This window comes from Pongo abelii, chromosome 4, assembly GCF_028885655.2.
Source record: "Pongo abelii isolate AG06213 chromosome 4, NHGRI_mPonAbe1-v2.0_pri, whole genome shotgun sequence".
Lineage (NCBI taxonomy): Eukaryota > Metazoa > Chordata > Mammalia > Primates > Hominidae > Pongo > Pongo abelii.
In genome coordinates this window covers 79,077,368-79,097,151 of record NC_071989.2, presented here as the reverse complement: position 1 = coordinate 79,097,151, position 19,784 = coordinate 79,077,368, and the positions used below count along the sequence as shown (strand labels likewise).

The 19,784-nt window shown below is 39.6% G+C and overlaps 1 protein-coding gene across 1 annotated transcript in view; it reads right to left on the bottom strand.

Annotated features, from left to right (window-relative positions):
* The window catches only part of MCCC2 (methylcrotonyl-CoA carboxylase subunit 2), a 66,075-nt gene that overhangs the window by 19,428 nt on the left and 26,863 nt on the right, over positions 1-19,784 (bottom strand). Inside the window, exons 7-10 of the mRNA XM_024247575.3 lie at positions 13,201-13,314; positions 8,136-8,200; positions 5,271-5,370; positions 5,067-5,162 (exon numbers count right to left, since the gene is read on the bottom strand). Of these exons, the coding sequence (XP_024103343.2) occupies positions 5,067-5,162; positions 5,271-5,370; positions 8,136-8,200; positions 13,201-13,314 (375 nt within the window). The remainder of the gene's footprint in view (positions 1-5,066; positions 5,163-5,270; positions 5,371-8,135; positions 8,201-13,200; positions 13,315-19,784) is intronic.

The following is a 19,784-nucleotide window of genomic DNA, read 5'->3' as shown; positions in this document are numbered from 1 at the left end:
GTAGATGAAACAGCCTTCTGGTGGAAGAAGATGCCACCTAGGACTTTCATAGCTGGGGAGAGGTCAGTGCACGTCGTCTGAGGACAGGCTTACTCTCTTGTTAAAGGCTAATGCAGCTGGTGACTTTAAGTTGCAGAATTATCCTAAATCTACTCTGCCTGTGCTCTATAAATGTAACAGCAAACCCCGGATGACAGCATATGTATTTGTGGCATGGCTTAATGAATTTTTAAGGCCACTGTTGAGACCTACTACTCAGAAAAAAAGATTTCTTTCAAAATATTACTGCTCACTGACAATATACCTGGTCACTCAAGGCTCTGACAGAGATGCACAAAGAGATGAGTGTTCTTTTCATGCCTGCTATTATAACATCCACTCTGTAGCCCATGGAGCAAGGAGTCATTTTTACTTTTAAGTCTTATTATTTAAGAAATACATTTCCTGGGCCAGGCGTGGTGGCTCACACCTGTATTCTCAGCACTTTGGGAGGCCAAGACGGGTGGATCACCTGAGGTCAGGAGTTCAAGACCAGCCTGACCGATATGGTAAAACTCTGTCTCTACTAAAAATACAAAAATTAGCTGGGAATGGTGGCGTGCACCTGTAATCCCAGCTACTTGGGAGGGTGAGGCAGGAGAATTGCTTGAACCCGGGAGACAGAGGTTGCAGTGAGCCATGATTGCGCCACTGCACTCCAGCCTGGGCGACAGAGCGAGACTCCGTCTCAAAAAAAAAAAAAAAGAAATACATTTCCTCAGGCTATAGCTGCCATAGATAGTGATTGCTCTGACAGATCTGGGCAAAGTAAATCGAAAACCTTTTGGAAAGGATTCACCATTCTAGATGCCATTGAGAATATTCACGATTCATGCGAGGAGGTCAAAATATCAACATTAAGGATATTTAATTAAATTAAAGATACTGGAAGAAGTTGATTCCAACCCTCATGGGTAACTTTGAGGGGTTCAAGATTTCAATGGATGAAGTCACTTCAGATGTGGTGGAGATAACTAGAGTTAGAAATGGAGTCTGAAGATGTAACTGAACTGCTGCAATTTCATGTTCAAACTTGAACAGATGAGGAGCTGCTTCTTACGAATGAGCAAAAAAAGAAGTTTCTTGAGATAGAATGTACTCCTGGTGAAGATGCTACAAACACTGTAAAATGACAACTACTGACAACTACGGATATAGAGTATTACATAAATTTAGTTAATAAAGCAGTAGTCAGGTTTGAGAGGACTGACTCATTTTGAAAATTCTACAGGCGCGGTGGCTGACGCCTGTAATCCCAGCACTTTGGGAGGCCGACGGGCAGATCATGAAGTCAGGAGATCGAGACTATCCTGGCTAATACGGTGAAACCCCGTCTCTACTAAAAATACAAAAAATTAGCCGGGTGCGGTGGCAGGCGCCTGTATTCCCAGCTACTCGGGAGGCAGGAGAATGGCGTGAACCCGGGAGGCGGAGCTTGCAGTGAGCCGAGATCGCGCCCCTGCACTCCAGCCTGGGTGACAGAGTGAGACTCCGTCTGAAAAAAAACAAAGAAAGTTCTACCCTGGATCAAATGCTAGCAAACAGTATTGCATACTACAGAGAAATATTTCATAAAAGCAAGAGTCAGTCAGTGTGGCAGACTTCATTGTTGTCTTATTTTAAGAAATTGCCACAGCCACCCCAACCTTCAGCAACCTCCACCCTGATTAGTTGGCTGTCATTAGCATCAAGGCAAGACCCTCCACCAGCAAAAGATGATTCACTGAAGGTTCAAATGATTGTTAGCATTTTCTAAAGCAATAAGGTATTTTTAAATTAACATATGTACTTTTTAAAGGCAAGGTGCTCCTGCACACTTAACAGACTACAATATAGTATAAATATAACTTTTATATGCTCTGGAAAACCAAAAAGTTCATGTGACTCACTTTATTGTGATATTAACTTTATTGCAGTGATCTGGAACTGAACCCACAATGTATCTGAGGTGTGCCTGTGCTTTAAAATGTATTTCACACACAAATGACACAAATTCTAACAATTGTTGACTCTATGAGGTTCACATACAGGTGATCATTGTATTCTTCTTTGAACATCTCAGCATATTTGAAAATTTCTTAGGAAGAAGGGGGGAAATGTTAAAATTTCCTAGACTTATACATAGAATAATGTATCTTTAAGCTGAACTTAAAAGCTGTAACTTTAATACATTTTTTTAAAAAGAATGTATTAATTGGCCAGGTGCGGTGGCTCGCACCTGTAATCCCAGCACTTTGGAAGGCTGAGGTGGGCGGATCGCCTAAGGTCAGAAGTTCGAGAAAAGCCAGGCCAACATGGCGAAACCCCGTCTCTACTAAAAATACAAAAATTAGCCAGGTATGGTGGCAGGTGCCTGTAATCCCAGCTACTCAGGAGGCTGAGGCAGGAGAATCGCTTGAACCTGGGAGGCGGAGGTTGTAGTGAGCCAAGATCGTGCCACGGCACTCCAGCCTGGGCAACAGAGCGAAACTCTGTCTCAAAAAAAAAAAAAAAAAGATGTATTAATTAACTGTTGAATGGGGGATTAAAGGAAGCAGACAGATAATATGATACTATCCCCATTTCTAGAAGCAGAAAGCAATGTTCAGAGAGGTTAAATCCCAGGACTACTGACTGGGAGAATGAGAACTGGAACCCAGGTTTCCCAACTCAGATTCCAATGCTGTCCCACAGCTCCATACACTATTAAGACTTCCATATAAAGAGCTGGGCGTGGTGGCTCACGCCTGTAACCCCAGCACTTTGGGAGGCTGAGGTGGGAGGACTGCTTCAGCCCAGGAGTTCAAGACCAGCCTGGGAAACATGGCGAGACCTCATCTCTAAACAAAAAAACAAAACAAAACAAAAACATAACAAAAAAAAAAAAAAGACTTCCATATAAGGCTTATTTGCCAATATAGAAAAATGTAACAAATTATATTCACAATAATGACCATGGATCAGCAAAAGGTAAAAGTCCAGGTTACTATTTAAGAAGACACAAGTCGGCTGGGCGTGGTGGCTCACACCTGTAATCCCAGCACTTTGGAGGCTGAGGCGGGCGGATCATGAAGTCAGGAGATCGAGACCATCCTGGCTAACACGGTGAAACCCTGTCTCTACTAAAAATTCAAAAAAATTAGCCGGGCGTGGTGGCGGGCACCTGTAGTCCCAGCTACTCAAGAGGCTGAGGCAGGAGAATGGCGTGAACCCGGGAGGTGGAGCTTGCAGTGAGCCGAGATCGTGCCACTGCACTCCTGCCTGAGCAACAGAGCAAGACTCCGTCTCAAAAAAAAAAAAAAAAGACACAAGTCTATCTTTTTAAAAAGATTTCCATTAAAATGAAATGAAAACAACATGAAGGCATGTATTTGTATCTGTCTATTTGTTTGCTTCTGTATCCCTGGCACCTGAAACAACCCCTGAATAGAATAAATACTCAATAAATACTGTGGATAAATGAAGAAGTGGTTACACGAAAAGGGTGAATTCTCAGCCAACCAGAGAACTTGGCTACCTGGAACAACTCATTTTTCTCTTTTATTTATTTATTTATTTTTATCTTTATTTATTTATTTATTTATTTATTTATTTTGAGACAGAGTCTCACTCTGTCACCCAGGCTGGAGTGCAGTGGTGCAATCTCGGCTCACTGCAACCTCTGCTCCCAGGTTCAAGCGATTCTCTTGTTTTGGCCTCCTGAGTAGCTGGGATTACAGGCATGTGCTACCACGCCTGGCTAATTTTTGTATGTTTAGTAGAGATGGGGTTTCACCATGTTAGCCAGCTGATCTCCTGGACTCAAGGGATCTGCCTGCCTCCGCCTCCCAAAGTGCTGGGATTACAGGCATGAGCCACTGCACCTGGCCCAACACATTTTTCAAGTACGTCAGAGTTTAAGTACCATTTTTTTCTGTGCTTATAATTAATTAAAAGTCAAACTAAAAACCTAATTTAAAAATTTACAATTAACTAAGTCACGTTTGCTAAAGTGACATATCACTTGAAGCTCAATAAAATCCAGGATTTAAGACCCACTAGCAATGCTGGGGTATTGCCTAAATAAATCCATACAACATAACGTTACATCCATCAATGCATCTAGAAAATAGTTACTGATTACTTACCATGTTGCCAAGTACTATTATAGGAATTAAGATCTAGCCGTAGAAAATATTTCATGAAGAATTTCTTAAGACATGGGAAAATGTTCATAATTTAAACTAGAAAAAGTAAAATAAAAAAATATACGTATAGACTATCTCAACTACATAAAAATGTGTGTATATACACATTAAGCTAAAACATCCAAATATTAGCCACCTTCTCTAGAGGGTGGAATTATATGCAATTTAATTTTTTTCTTTTCTGTATTTTCTATATTTTTCACAACTAATATATAATATTTTATAGTCAAGGGGGAAATATAATGTGAAATATTAAAACCTCCAGCACAGAATTTGATATTAAGATAATTTCCTAATTTAAAAACTACTCTGCCAACTATGGATACTAAACAAAATAAAAGACTGTATGCTCTAAACCCTAAAAGTTGTCCATCTAAATTACAGAATGCTATGTCGACAATGTGTAACCATAGCAACATTTTCAACTGTAATCAGGTCTAATCATTGCAAATGTCTTATTGATCTAAAAGGGTATGTTTTTTCTTCCAACAACTTACTGACATTTCATCCATTTCCCAAAATAACAACAATGAAAAGAAATAGCTGACAATTGTTAAGTTGCCTTACATCATTCATAATGTGCACAGGACATGGAGTCTTACTTATGACCAAATCACACTTTTTGTGCAATGAAAACTTTCCAATCATTGAGGTCCCCCACTCCCCTCTTTTAGTATTTACTCTGTACCAGTGATATCTACAGTATGGAAAGGTATCATTGCCACATATGTCACTCCTTACTGAGATCCACATCTATTTCTAGGCATGAACATATCTTAACAAACTTTAGCTTTGAAAATAGATACACATACAAAGAGACTCACAGCTGGTCAAAAAGCTCACAGTTCCACTTTCACATACCTCTCGGACATCAAAGTTCCTCTTAAGGTTAGCACCAACTATTCCATACAATTCATCAGCAGGAAATAAAGGCTCTTCAGAAGGTTCAATGGTGACCTGCAGAAATATAGATCATGTTAACCTGTTTAAAGACATGATTTCAAGGTGCAGTGAGTCAAAATGCATTTCAGGAAAATAAAAGATATAAGAACATATCGTACTCACATCCAATTTCTTCTGATAATTTAGATTCCTCACAACCTTCCTAGTTAAGTGAAGGGCATGATGATCATCCAAAGCATAGTGGTCACTTACTCCAGACTTTCTACAGAATAAGCAAACTAAACTCATCAGAACAAGGAAAAGGAAAATAATTAAATATCTCAAGTCCCAAGTATCTTCTCTCATCTAAAGATGACAGCACTTTTACTTCTAAAACACTTAAAAAATTTATCATCTTTAATAAATGTCATCTTAAGTAGTCCTTTTAAGAACCCTAGCAAAACTGTATTCCCTTTGTTTTACAAACAGGAAAAGCTGAAGTACACATAAGTACCTTCACCTAAGACCACAAGTAGCTGCATAAGAACCCTCGCCTTCTATTTTCTAACCTTAACCTTCCTCTGCTAGACCAAGGGGCCTTGCTGACAAAGGCTTCTATTAAGTACTCATCCCCTGTACCTTAAGCAGAATTGCGTGTGATGAAGGCCAATCACAGATGGCACGCTTTCATGACGTAGTTGGTTACAGCATAAATTGTGTACATAACTGAGCTCCTAATGGAGATGCCAACTCTGGCCTCTCATTTCTGAGAGAACTCTGAGCCCCCTCCCTACAAAGTTACACTGACAGTAAGCCATCACAGGCAACAAATGAAAAGGCTTGAATACATTGGCCCTTGGATTATGGGTAAAAATCGGAACTGGTAAAACGGTTCTGTGGCAGGGGCCATGGAAGTTCCTGTTCAATTTCAAGTGCTGTGAATGAAGTACGGGCTTGCTCTGGTTATTAGTCCTGTCCCAATTAGATGGCCTGTTATTTCAATAGTAGATAAATGTAGATAAACTATGACTTTCTAATAAAGTATTTAAAACTCTGTAAAGTCAGGCAAAAATACATACTTGAAAAAAATGATTTGTTCATTTTATAAGGACTAAGCTGCTGCAATCTAAACTTTTATGGCTTGCCTGGGAAAACACCAAACTCCTTGGGAGACATATCTTAGAGCTAGGCTCTCAGTGATTTCATGACACTCTACTTTAGGACTGGGAGTTCCTGAGTAAAAGCAGAGACCATGTTTACTCCTTTTCATAGCCCACAGATGCCTCGCAAATGGTAGATCTTTTTCAGTTTATTTAATTTAATACAACATTTTATCATGTTATGACTGACCATATCTTTTAAATGCTTCACACATAATACCAGTTATAAATGCTGACTTATAACTACACTGTCAGAAGTCAAATAGAAGCAGAAGGAACAGCTTCTAAATCAGTAAGTATTTAAAATAAAATGCTTTTTTATGAAAACTGTCTAGTATTTACCAAAACAGCAGGAAAGGAAAACCTTTAATGAGACACTGTATATATAAGTCTTTGTGTCAAATTAGCTCTTAAGGATGACTTATGAGAGGTATAAAGATGCATTTGAGAGAACACAGAGCCACTTGTGACTAATAAATTTCATGGTACTTTCCAAAAAAAAATTCATCACCCCCAATCATTTCCTCACAATTTTAAACAGGTCATTATGAATATTATGAATAACAGTAATAGAGTTATTACTGTTATATGTAGTAGATGCTGTGTTATGAGGCAGGCACTATTCACAATTTTCACTTTATCTATGAGGAAATGAGACTCAGGTAGGGTAAGCAGTTTGTCTAAGTCCCAAGGGTAATAGGGGAGGCAAACGGAAGTTAAATTCCAGAATCTACACCCTTAACCTAATATATTACCTACAGCTTTACTTTTTTTAAATAGTCAAACTGCTTAAAAATTTAGTCCAGGTGCAGTGGCTCACTCCTGTAATCCCAGCACTTTGGAAGGGCAAGGCAGGAGGACTGCTTGAGGCAAGGTTTTAAACCAACCTGAGCAATACAGTGAGACACCTGTTTCTACAAAAAATAGAAATATATATATATATATATAAAAAACTGAAAAAATATATATATTTTATATATATATATACTGAAAAAAACCCCTCCTCCTCAATTGTTTCCCAATTACTCCTAAAAAAAAAAAGTCTAAAACCTTTATTGAGCAACTATGATGACAAACAAGAAAATAATCATAATGGCAATCAACATTTATAGCTAACTTATCAAAAGCAGGTATAGTTTCATTCTAAAGCAATCCCCATGTATTGTATCTCACTGACTTCTGACAACATTCTAGGAGGTAGAGGGTCTTCTTACCCCTGCACTCTAACCTAACATGGTCAGGCCAACGATGTGACGAAGCCAGCTCACACCTAACTCACAAGAGCCAACTACGTGCATCTGTGTCTGATCCCACATAGAGGCATCATGTTGGCAGCTTGAAATCAGCCATGGTGGGATCACTCATACCACAGAAATTAGCAAATGCCACAAATCGGGGCTTTTTTTCCTCCCCAGAGAACCAGTTACTAAACATTTACCTGCACACCCCAGGGTAGACCCACCTCCTCTATGCTCTCCCTCTTCTCCTTTGTAAGCCTTATCACCTATCAGCCACATTTACATAATCTTGTGCAATTACTTGCAATTGCCCACCTCTCTGACTAGAATACAAGGTCCTCGAGGTCAAAGATAGTATCTACCTCTTATCTCAGGCATCCAGAACAGTGCCTGCTACATAACAGGTGCCCAATGAATGTTTGTCAAATAAATAAGAAACCTGTCTCTCCAGTCCTTCTTGGCTGATGCTCTAGCTTGGAAATGCAACTCTACAGTTCAAAGAATTGAACATTAAACCAGCAGATCAAGAACAAATAAACTGTGCTGTGCTCTGGCAAGTTTAGCACCAGAAACAAGTACGTAAAACTTCTTCTAAACAAACAAACAAAATGACACTCAATCCTGGAAAGAAACAACCATTTCTGTTTCACCTGCAATGAAGATCAGCACCTCCAAGATCCTCGGCGGATACTTCTTCCCCAGTTGCCGCTTTAACCTACAACAAGGATAAAAATCATCAGTGAAATCGGTCCATCAGACATATAAAAATGCTTCCCCAACATGCACAACTCCTCACCTGACTATACCTACACTTTTTCTTCAATAGAACTAAAGAACACTGTGCTTTCTCATTCATGCACCTAGGAAAACTGCAGATTATTATCTCTACTCTTACAGGTGAAAAATCTAAGCCCAGAGTCACAAAGAACTTGCTTATAGTCCATAGCAAGCAATGGAATCTAATTCGAGCCCACACGTTTCCAGCTTGAAAGACCTGAAAGGCCATCCTCTTTCCCTATGTCATGCTGCCCTGACACATGTGGTCAAGCCTTTGTGTCTGTGTGTGTGTTCCTCCCACTGCCTGGGATCTCTTCTTCTCACCTACCTGACGAATTCCCACTTACCCTTCAAGTCCCACCTCAAGTTGCCTCCTCAACACAGCTTTCCTGACCCGCCCAGGCCTTCTCCATGGTATTAATAGAGGACTGCCTGCCTATCCACGGTCCAAGGGCATTGCACTTACACCTCCAACACGGCATGTGTCAAAATGTAGTTCAGTAATGTGCATGTATGTCTGTCATCTCCTCTATGCTGTGAATTCCTTGATGGCAGGAACTGTGATTTATTCATCTTTAAATACTCAATAACATGCTGAAAAATTCCATTTACTATCACAAACTCTGCATAGGAAAGAGAGGTAGGAAAAAAATCTCCAAGATTACCTAAACCTAAGATCTAGCAGAATGTGGCCAAAAAGAAACAAACCCCAGTAATAAATTAAGAATAACTTAATTATAGCCAGAGAAATTCTACCAGGAAAAAGAAAAAAATAATAATTTAAGGCTAAATGCCAATCCAACCCCTTAGGAATTATTTATTGATTCCTACTTCTTTGAAGAAAAAGAAACAAATTAATCAACTAAGAAAAGCTTTTATTAGAATAATGAACATTAATCTAAAATATAGCACAGACAGGTTGAAGGTAAAGAAAAAGTATTTCTTGAGGGGAGCCCTGAAACAAAAAGAAAAAAGAAAAGAAAATACAGCATAGAAACAACTTATTACTCTCTACATCAAAAGCTTTATCTTAAATAAAATATCTCTCTGCAGAGAGAGTTAGTTAAAATTTTCACCTCCAATTATTCCACCCCCAGAACTAAATTCTTGGTTCTTTTCCTTCCAAAACATTTAGTGTAAAATAACATTCAGTCCAGACAATAACAAATTATAAGAGGTGTCTGGATATTTAAAGTTGCAAAAAGGAATAAACAACAGATAAATTATATTTATTTTCAGGGATCTGACTAATATCAACCAAAAAAAATAAGAATTTGTCATCAGTTAATATTTATGGAACACCCACGTTTGATAGTGTGATAGGTGCAAAGATGATAGAAGTCAAAGAGAAAATTAAAACAGCTCATTTGACTAAATGACAAGTTCAAAAGATAAACAAAAGACAGGAGAACAAAAAGCTCCTTCAAAAACTTTTCTTACTATCTGTTTTTTTCAACCACTCTAAGCTACTAAAAGCTACAGCAACTACACCCCACACTACGCGCAAACCCTTCAAAGCCCTTTCTCAACATTCAGTCAAGCGTGCATCAGAATTTAGAATTCTCTAAAGGATGAGGCTGCTACTACTGCCTTTTTCTCCCCATGAACGTGGTCTTTCAAAGGTGGATTGCTGGATGGGGTCCAGTTCTCCAGTAGAACTTCAGGCTTCCCTGGCTGCCAAGTGGCTTCTTTATAATGTACAAGTTAACTGAATGGACATTGTAACTACTGACCCTTAGACAAAATCTTCTCTCTAAAACCTTTCGTGTTATTCCACTATTATGATCCGCCTGTATTTCCAAAAAGATGTTTTCAAATTGTAGTCATATCTTTACTCATTTTCTAGTCAAAAAATAAACAAGAATGGCCCATGAAAGTTTGTACCTTTTACTATACAAAGATAAATTTTGAGTGCATTTTCCTTTCATTAACAAATGACAGCTATCACATACAAGAGATAAGTTAAAATAATAATAGCAATAATGGCTGCAGGCTTTTAAAATAACGCCTTAAGACTTATACATTTGAAATGGCAGCTCTTCAGGCCTACCTGATCTTCAGTAAAAGTTATTAAAAATTAACACCCTCTTTTGGGAAATATACTTATTTTACATCAAAACATAAGCTCTATTTAACACATTCTTTCTAATGAATTTGTATTAGTATTCCATAACCAAAGATGATTCTTGGACAAATTTTTGAAGTAACAAACTTTTCGGAATAGAATTCACATACCATAAAATTCACTATTTTAAAGCATACAATTCAGTGGCTTTTAGTACATTCACAAAGTGTGCAACCATCACCACTACCCAATTCCAGAAAATTTCATCACTCCCAGAAGAAACCCCATCCTCATTAGCGGTCACTCCCATTCCACCCTCCTCCTAGTCCCTGGCAACAACTAATCTACTTTCTGCCTCTATGAATTTGCCTATTCTCAATATTTCATAGAAGTAAAATCATATATTTGTCCTTTTCTGTTTCTTTTTCTTTTTTTTTTTTTTTTTTTGAGATGGAGTCTCGCTCTGTTGCCCAGGCTGGAGTGCAGTAGCGCAATTCACTGCAACCTCCGCCTCCCAGTAAAGCAATTCCCCTGCCTCAGCCTCCAGAGTAGCTGGGATTACAGATGCACACCACCATGCCTGGCTAATTTCTGTATTTTCAGGAGACACGGGGTTTCACTATGTTGGCCAGGCTGGTCTCGAGTTCCTGATCTCAAGTGATCCACCCACCTCGGCCTCCCAAAGCGCTGGGATTACAGGCATGAGCCACCATACCCAGTCTCTGGCTCAAAAAAATCAAAGGTCTTTCTTCCACCCTGTTTCCTCTCCTCTACATTTTAAGCAGTATTTTTGTATCTTTTCTAGAACTTCTTTATGCATACAGAAGTATATAAATGTATATTTCTCTCCATTTTACACAAAAGTTAATACACTGTAGTAACCTTGCTGCTTTCTCTTAACAGCTTATTAACTTGTTATTGACCTTGAGTCAAACAATTGTATAGCTGAGGTAAAAGAAAAAATAAGTAAAAGTTTTTTTCTGCCAAGACCATTCAATGGGGAAAGGAGAGTCCTTTCAACTAATGATGCTGGAACAACTGCATATCCGCATACAGAGCAACGCTGGAGCCCTTCCTTATCCCACACCCAAAAACTAACTCAAAATGGACCACAGACCCAAATGCAAGAGCTAAAATTATAAAACTCTCACAAGAAAACAGAGGAGTAAATCTTCATGACCTTGGGTTAGGCAAAGGCTTCTTGGATAAGACACCAAAAGCACAAGAAACCAAAGGAAAAAATGCATAAACTGGATGTAATCAAAATTTAAAACTTTTGTGCTTCAAAGGAAGACACGCTAAGGAAGTAAAAAAGACAACCCACATAATGAGCAAAAATATTTGCAAATCTAATAAGGGACTTGTATTCAGAACATATATAGAATTCTTACAACTAAATAGAAAGACAAATAGCCCAATTTAAAAATGAGCAAAGAATCTGAATAGACATGTCTCCAAAGAAGACATACAAATGGCCAACAGGCACATGAAAAGATGCCTTGGCCGGGTGCGGTGGCTCATGCCTGTAATCCCAGCACTTTGGGAGACTGAGGCAGGCATACCACCTGAGGTCAGGAGTTCAAGACCAGCCTGGCCAACATGGTGAAACCCTGTCTCTACTAAAAATATAAAAATTAGCCAGGAGTGGTGGAGTGCTCCTGTAATCCCAGCTACTTGGGAGGCTGAGGCAGGAGAATCACTTGAACCTGGGAGGTGAAGGTTGCAGTGAGCCAAGATCACACCACTGCACTCCAGCGTGGGCAACAGTGTGAGACTCTGCCTCAATTAAAAAAAAAAAAATGCCTCAACATCACTAGTCACTAGGGAAATGCAAATCAAAACCAAAATGAGGTACTACCTCACACCGCCAAAGATGGCTGTCATCAGACAAACACACAATTACAAGTGTTGACAAAAATGTGGAACAATCAGAACCCTCACATGCTGCTGGTAGAAATGTAAAACATGTATTGGATAGATTAGAAGTTTTTCAAAATGTTAAACACAGCTACCATATGATCCAGCAATTCTACTCATAGGTACATATCCAATAGAAATAAAAACATTTCCATGCAAAAACCTATACATTCAAAGCGCCGTTATTCATAATACCCAAAAGCAGAAGCAACCTAAATGCCCATCAACTGATGAATGGATAGATAGAACACAGCATATCCATACAAAGGAATATTATTCAGCCATAAAAAGGAATGAAGTGATTCCTCAAAAAGTAAACATAGAATTCCATATGATCCAACAATTTCACTTCCAGGTATATACCCAAAAGAAATGAAAGCAGGAACTTGAATAGAAATTTGTACACCCATGTTCATAGCAGCATTATTCATAATAGCCTGAGAGTGGAAGCAACCCAAATATCGATTGATGGATGAATGAATAAACAAAATACAGCGTATACATACAATGGAACATTATTCAGCCTTAACAATACAGGACACTCTGACATCTGCTACAATATAGAAGAACCATGAAGACGTTTTGCTAAGTGAAATACGTCTTCACAAAAGGACAGATATTATATGATTCCACTTACATGTGAGGTACCTAGAACAGTCAAATTCATAAGGACAGAAAGTAGAATGGTGGTGCCGAGGTGGCAGAGGTGACGGAAATAGGGAGAATTTCAGTTGGGGAGGATGAAAATGTTCTCGAGATAGATGGTAGTGATGGTTGCACAACAATATGAACATACTAAACGTCACCAAGCTGTACTGAAAAACGGTTACAACAGTAAGTTTTATGTTATGCATATTTTATCACAATATTTTTTAAAACATCAAAAAATAGTTTAAGTGGTGTATTTTATGTTATGCCTATTTAATTTCCATCAACCAACGTTCTTATGTTCTTACCAAGGGGGGTCCTGCCAAGAAAATGGTACCCTGCTTGCGTACGATGATGTTTTCATCAGCCATGGCAGGCACATAGGCTCCTCCTGCAGTGCAGGAGCCCATGACCACTGCGATCTGGAATCCAAGCACACGACAAACACATGAGATGCAGCTCATGCAGTGACTTCTATAGTGTTTGATCCAGAATCCCACAAACACTGCAGTGACCAGGGGACATTACTGGTTGGTCCCTGAACATCATTTTAAAAACAAAGTCCTCTAAATGTTTGAAATAATTTTCTGACTTCTTGTATCAAAACATTTTGAAGGGCTTATGTCTCACTTTTACAAAACTTATGGACAATCTCCCTGTCAGAGAGAAGACTGGCCTGATAGACTACCGGCCTGAAAAACTAATGGAGAGAAAAAATCCACAATATACCTATAATTTTGCAAAACTGTATTAAAAGGATAATTTTTATGTCTAATAATAATAATAAGTCCTCTAAACATTTGCCACTTACCTCACAGGAATACTAAAATAACTCTTCAAATGGATGTTATTAATATTTTGTGTTATGCTGGATGTAATACTTTCTAAATATAAAACTAATGTTAAGATTGCAGTTTAAAACCTTCCTCAAAAGAAAAGTCGATTGTATTGAAGCTGGGTGATGTGTACATAGGTTCACAGTACTATCTTCTCTAGTTTCGTGTGTTTAAAATTTTCCATAATAAAAAGCTTTAAAAAAATCTTGCTCAGAAATTAGTATGGTACAAAGAATAATAAATACAGGTTTGGCTGATGACTCCTAAATAGGATTGAATGATATCACCAAAGAAAAATAAAGTATATAATGAATATTTTTTAAATTATCATAGGAAAGCAATTTTTGCTACTAATTCCAATATTCCATCAGTTTTCCTGACAGGCATGTAAACAGCATGTTCTGAAAAACAGCATGCCATACTGGTATAATCAAAAGATGAAAGGTAACATGAGTTAGCATTTTTCCATCTAAATGGCCAACACAAAAAGCATTCTTCCTCAACTAAAGCTTTCATGTATATTATTAGAAAGTGGCTTCAACATTTATTTGTCAACATATTACAGAAGTGATTATCACCTACAGTTTTGCTTATCAATCACCCAGAAGTTTGTGTTACAGATATCTATGGCTACAAAAACTTGCCTATGAGCACAGGGAAACACTCACATAGTATTGTTACCATAGCAAAAATATGTAAATAACCAACATGTCCATCAATATATTTTGAACAGATAAATAAACTTTAAAATGAGTACATTCTTTTCAAATCTGTGGCAAAAATAACAAAATGTAATGTTAACGCTTAATAGACCCAGGTAGTGAGCACACCAGCATTCAGTTCTATTATTCTGTATACTTTCTGCATGTTCGAAACATTTTATGGGCTTTCTTTTTCAAGTTTCTGTGGGAAGCAAAGGACACAATTTTACCTTAGCATCCTGTTCTCTGTACTAGAACACTGAGTTCAGCTCAAACTATTTCAGTATCCAAAAAGAAATATAGTCAAGGAACTTACAGAAGAGTCACAGTGATGTCAAATCTAAAAGGGAACAGTTTTCAAAAATAATACCTAAAGAACTAAGCAGGCATGGCAGAGTCCCATGAAAACAACCAGAGAGCAAAAGGAGGAGAAAGAAAGCAACTGTCAGCAAGAATTCGAAGACCAAGATGAGGGAGGCAGGTCGGGGAGGAAACAGAGGAAGAGGAATTATTGTGTTGAGATGTAGTTAGACAGGCTGGGCACAGTGGCTCATGCCTGTAATCCCAGCACTTTGGGAGGTCGGGGTGGGTGGATCACTTGAGGCCAGGAGTTCAAGACCAGCCTGGCCAACATGGTGAAACCCAGTATTTACTAAAAATACAAAAATTAACTGGGTGTGGTGGTGCATGCCTGTAAACCCAGCTACTCAGGAGGCTGAAGCAGGAGAATCACTTAACCTGGAAGGCAGAGGTTGCACTGAGCCGAGATCACGCCACTGCACTCCAGCCTGGGCGACAGAGGAAGACTCCATCTCAAAAAAAAAAGCAAGCAGGGGGTGGGTATGGTGGCTCACACCTGTAATCCCAGCACTTTGGGAGGCTGAGGCGGGCGGATCACCTGAGGTCGGGAGTTCGAGACCAGCCTGACCAACATGGAGAAACCCCGTCTCTACTAAAAATACAAAATTAGCCAGGCATGGTGGTGCATGCCTGTAATCGCAGCTACTTGGGAGGCTAGGGCAGGAGAATGGCTTGAACCTGGGAGGCAGAGGTTGTGGTAAGCCAAGATCACACCATTGCACTCCAGCCTGGGCAACAAGAGCGAAACTCCGTCTCAAAAAAAAAAAAAGAAAAAGAAAAGAAGAAAGAAATGTAGTAAGACAAAGGTGAGAGAAATGAAACTAAATGCCGTCATACCATCTACTACAGACTGAATGTTTGTGTCTCCTCCAAATCCATCTGCTGAAGCCCTGCTCCCCAGAGTGATGGTATGCGGAGGCAGAGGCCTTTGGGGAGTAATTTGGTGAGATGAAGTCATGAGGTAGGGCCCCCTCTCCCCATGGGATTAGTGCCCTTATAAGGAAGAGACAGGAGATCTCTTTGGTCACCATGTGAGAACACAGTCAGGAACAGGGCCCAGACTAAGAACCAGGCCATGCTCGTACCCTTATCTCTGGGGACTTCCAGCCTCCAGAGTTGTGAGAAATAAATGTCTGCTTTTTAAGACACCCAGTAGTCTATGACAATTTGGTATAGCAGCTGGAAATGACTAAGACACCATTTGAGTAGGGGAAGAAGGATGGAAGAGAGATCTAGAAAAGTCTCACAAGGGAATAGCTGACAAATTATTAGCATATCTACTTCCGGGAATTTTACCATATGGCTAAGGGCACTTCCGACACGTTTCTCCACAGTTCCTCAACAACCAAGGAAACCAGCAATCCACCTCTCTGACACTAGCTACACAAGCTCAGAAAAGGACAGGAGATTCTGGTAACCAGGCTTTTAAAATGGTCCCCCCAAACCCGTGACTTGGTATTCACATTCTGTGCAGTTCCTTCCTCTTGAATATGTAGTGGGTCCAGTGACTCGCTTGTAATAAAGAGAATATGGCAAGTGATAGATTGTCACCTCTGTGGTCAGGCCATGAGAAACTGTCTACCATCCTGCTGGCCCTCTTTCTTGTCTTCTCACTCTCTCGCTTTGATGAAGTCACGTGACATGCTGTGAGATGCTCTAGGAAGAGGCTGTATGGCAAGCAACTGAGGAAGACCTCTGGCCAGCAGCTCGTAAGAAACTGAGGCCTGCAAAGCGCTGGACCCTGCCAACAGTCATGGGAGTGAGCCAGGAAGTGGGTCCTTCCTAGTCAAGCTCCGAGATGACTGCAGCCACATGAGAGACCCAGAGCTACACTGCGCCCAAACTCCCAACCCACAGAAACTGCGAGATAATCAATGTGTCTTGTTTTATACCGCACAAGTTTTGGGACAATTTGTTCTGCTACAATAGGACAATTAATACAGAGATCAAAAAATATCTATCTTAAGTGACTACAATTGAAGTGCATCTGAAGACTTGAGACAGACTTTGTTTGGAAGTACTTTTCTATTGTTGTTCTTCAAAGAACCTATCTAACCTGTTCAACTATTCCAGAGATGGCAGACAATATGTAGAACTTTTTTTTTCTTTTTTCATGAACAGTTTATGAAACGTACTGCAGAAATATGTACAACTTTCTGTGCCATCCCAGAGAGCGAAGGAAAACCAGGAGCAAGACATGGAAACCATGTTAGTCAGGATGGTCTCGATTTCCTGACCTCGTGATCCACCCGCCTCCGCCTCCCAAAGTGCTGGGATTACAGGCGTGAGCCACCGCGTCTGCCTTGCATTTTTAAAACAAGTCAAGCAGGGTAGCACATGCCTGTAATCCCAGCTACTCAGGAGGCTGAGGCGGGAAGACTGCTTGAAGCCAGGAGTCCAAGACCAGGAAACCATTATGTTAAGTGAAAGAAGCCAGTCACAAAAGACTACTTATCACATATGATTCCCTTTACATGAAATGTCCAGAACAAGCAAATCTATAGACAGAAAGTAGCTTAGTGGGGGCCTAGGGCTGCAGGGGACTGGGTAGAAATGGGGAGTGACTGCTATTGGGGGAATGAAAATATTCTAAAATTGATTCATTCAACTCTGTGAATATCCTAAAAGCCATTGAATTGTACACATCAAATGGGTAAGTTATATGATATCTGAATTATATCTCAACAAAGCTGTTGTAAAAAAAATTTTTTTAATAAGAGTCAAAAAAATAAGTACAAAGGAGTCAAAATTCTCAAACAAGTATCTAACAGGCAAAATCTTGTTTTTATTTTTAATTTTTTGGGGTACATAGTAGGTCTATATATTCATGGGGTACCTGAGTTTTGTTTTTTGTTTTTTCTTTTTTTTTTTTAGTAGAGATGGTGTTTTGCCATGTTGCATTCATCTGTGGTACAACAAAGACGTTACATGAGCCTACACTGGACAAAGCTCACTGGACAAGTGACCTGAAACCCTAGAAAGAAAATTCTATGGCATTCTCCACTAAGAGGACACCGAAAGGATATAAGATGCATGATAGCAACTTGGCCCAGGCTGGTCCTGAACTCCTGTGCTCAAGCGATCCTCCCACCTTGACCTCCCACAGTGCTGGGATTACAGGATGAGGCACCACACCCAGCCAGAAACGTTTTCATACAGGCATGCAATGTGAGATGAGCACATCATGAAGAATGGGTATCTATCCCCTCAAGCATTTATCCATTGAGTTGTGAACAATCCAATTACACACTTTAAGTTACTTTAAATGTGCAGTTATTATTATTGACTACAGTCATCCAGTTGTGCTATCAGATAGTAGTTCTTACTCATTCTTTCTTTTTTTTTTTGTACCCATTAACCATCCTCACATTCCCCCAACCTCTACTCCCATTCCCAGCCTCTGGTAATCAACAGGCAAAATCTTAATATTGCTAAAAGCAAATTCTGATGACAGAAATAAAAACTAAATTAAAAAACAGAGATAAAAGAGTTCACTAATTAATGATTAGTCACTGTCACGCAATGTCATACAATCTCTTCTTTTTGTTTTGAGACTCTGTTGCCCAGGCTGGAGTGCAGTGGCACAAACACAGCTCACTGCAGCCTTGACTTCCCGGGCTCAAGAGATCCTCCCACCTCAGCCTTCTGAGTAGCTGAGACTACAGTGCACCACCATGCCCAACTAATAATCCTTGTCATTTAGTTCTGAGTCATTCACTTACTCACAAAAGGTGACAAAGTGAATGGAACAAGAGTTCTGCCACTGTGTCTGCTTTCTTTTTTATTTTTATTTTTTTTAGATGAGGCCTCCCAATATTGCCCAGGTAGCACTCCTGGGCTCAAGCAATCCTCCTACCTCTCAGCATCCTAAGAAGCTGAGAGTACAGGCTTGAGCCACCGTGCCCAGCTGTATCTGCTTCTTCTCGTATCTGCTTCTTCCTCTCACAAAGCACAGGGATCCCAGGGCCAAACAGCATTAACAACTTGCCATGTCCCAAAGCATTCACTGGTGGTACCACAAAGACGTTACCTGAGGACACTGAAAAGACATAAGATGCATGACCAGAAACTTTTCTGACCAGACTCAGAGGCAGATATTTGGCTTGTGATGTGGCACAACGCACGCATTGTACCAGGACAGACATCACAGGGACCTGCATCTGCATCGGAACAGAGGTGAACTCCAAATAACTCCACCGAGAGGCTACCGTCCACCCAGTCACCAGTGACGTGGGCCTCCTCTGTGACAGAAACAAACAGAGATCACTCTTGCAAGGTGAGGTGATTCTAAGACTTGAATCAAGAGTAAGAACGTGCAAGAAGGATGAGGATGAGACATACCTGACAGTAACAATTCTTGTCATCCCCTCCACAGAAGGCACAGGCAACATTTCTGAGCAAAAGCACATAAGATCCTACAAAACAGAGGTAATCATCCGGAAAAGCTTTAGAATGAATTTCATTACCCTCCAGGTCTTGCCTAAACAAATAGAGACTGGATCTCCTTGCACCAAAAGCAAATTACATATTGTAGGTCAGCAGCCTGCCCCATGGAAAGGGTCTCTGACAGAGAGCTAAGAGGTTTTTTATCTAATTCTGAAAAGCTAGGTGAACTCTAGACCTCAGTTCCTCCCTGCAAAATTGTAGAATACTATCCAATTCATAGAAATGCTGTGATAAATGTAATATAATTTGGAGGGAGAAAAAAGTTCCAACTGCTTGATAGAAAAGCCATTAAAAATCTAATAATTTTTTAAATCTGTCACCTTACTTCTTTTTTAATTCAAAGTAGAAAGCAGATATTACTGCCCACATCCCATTTTTCCTGCCCCTACCTGAAAAGCCACCATTAAAAAATAAAAGCCACAAAATATACATCTCAATTCAATAGCTTTCAACAATTTAAGAACATTATCAACTATACTGACTGATCAATACCATTGATTTGATAGTAGTCATGCTTACCTATGCCAACTGGATAGACTGAAATGCACA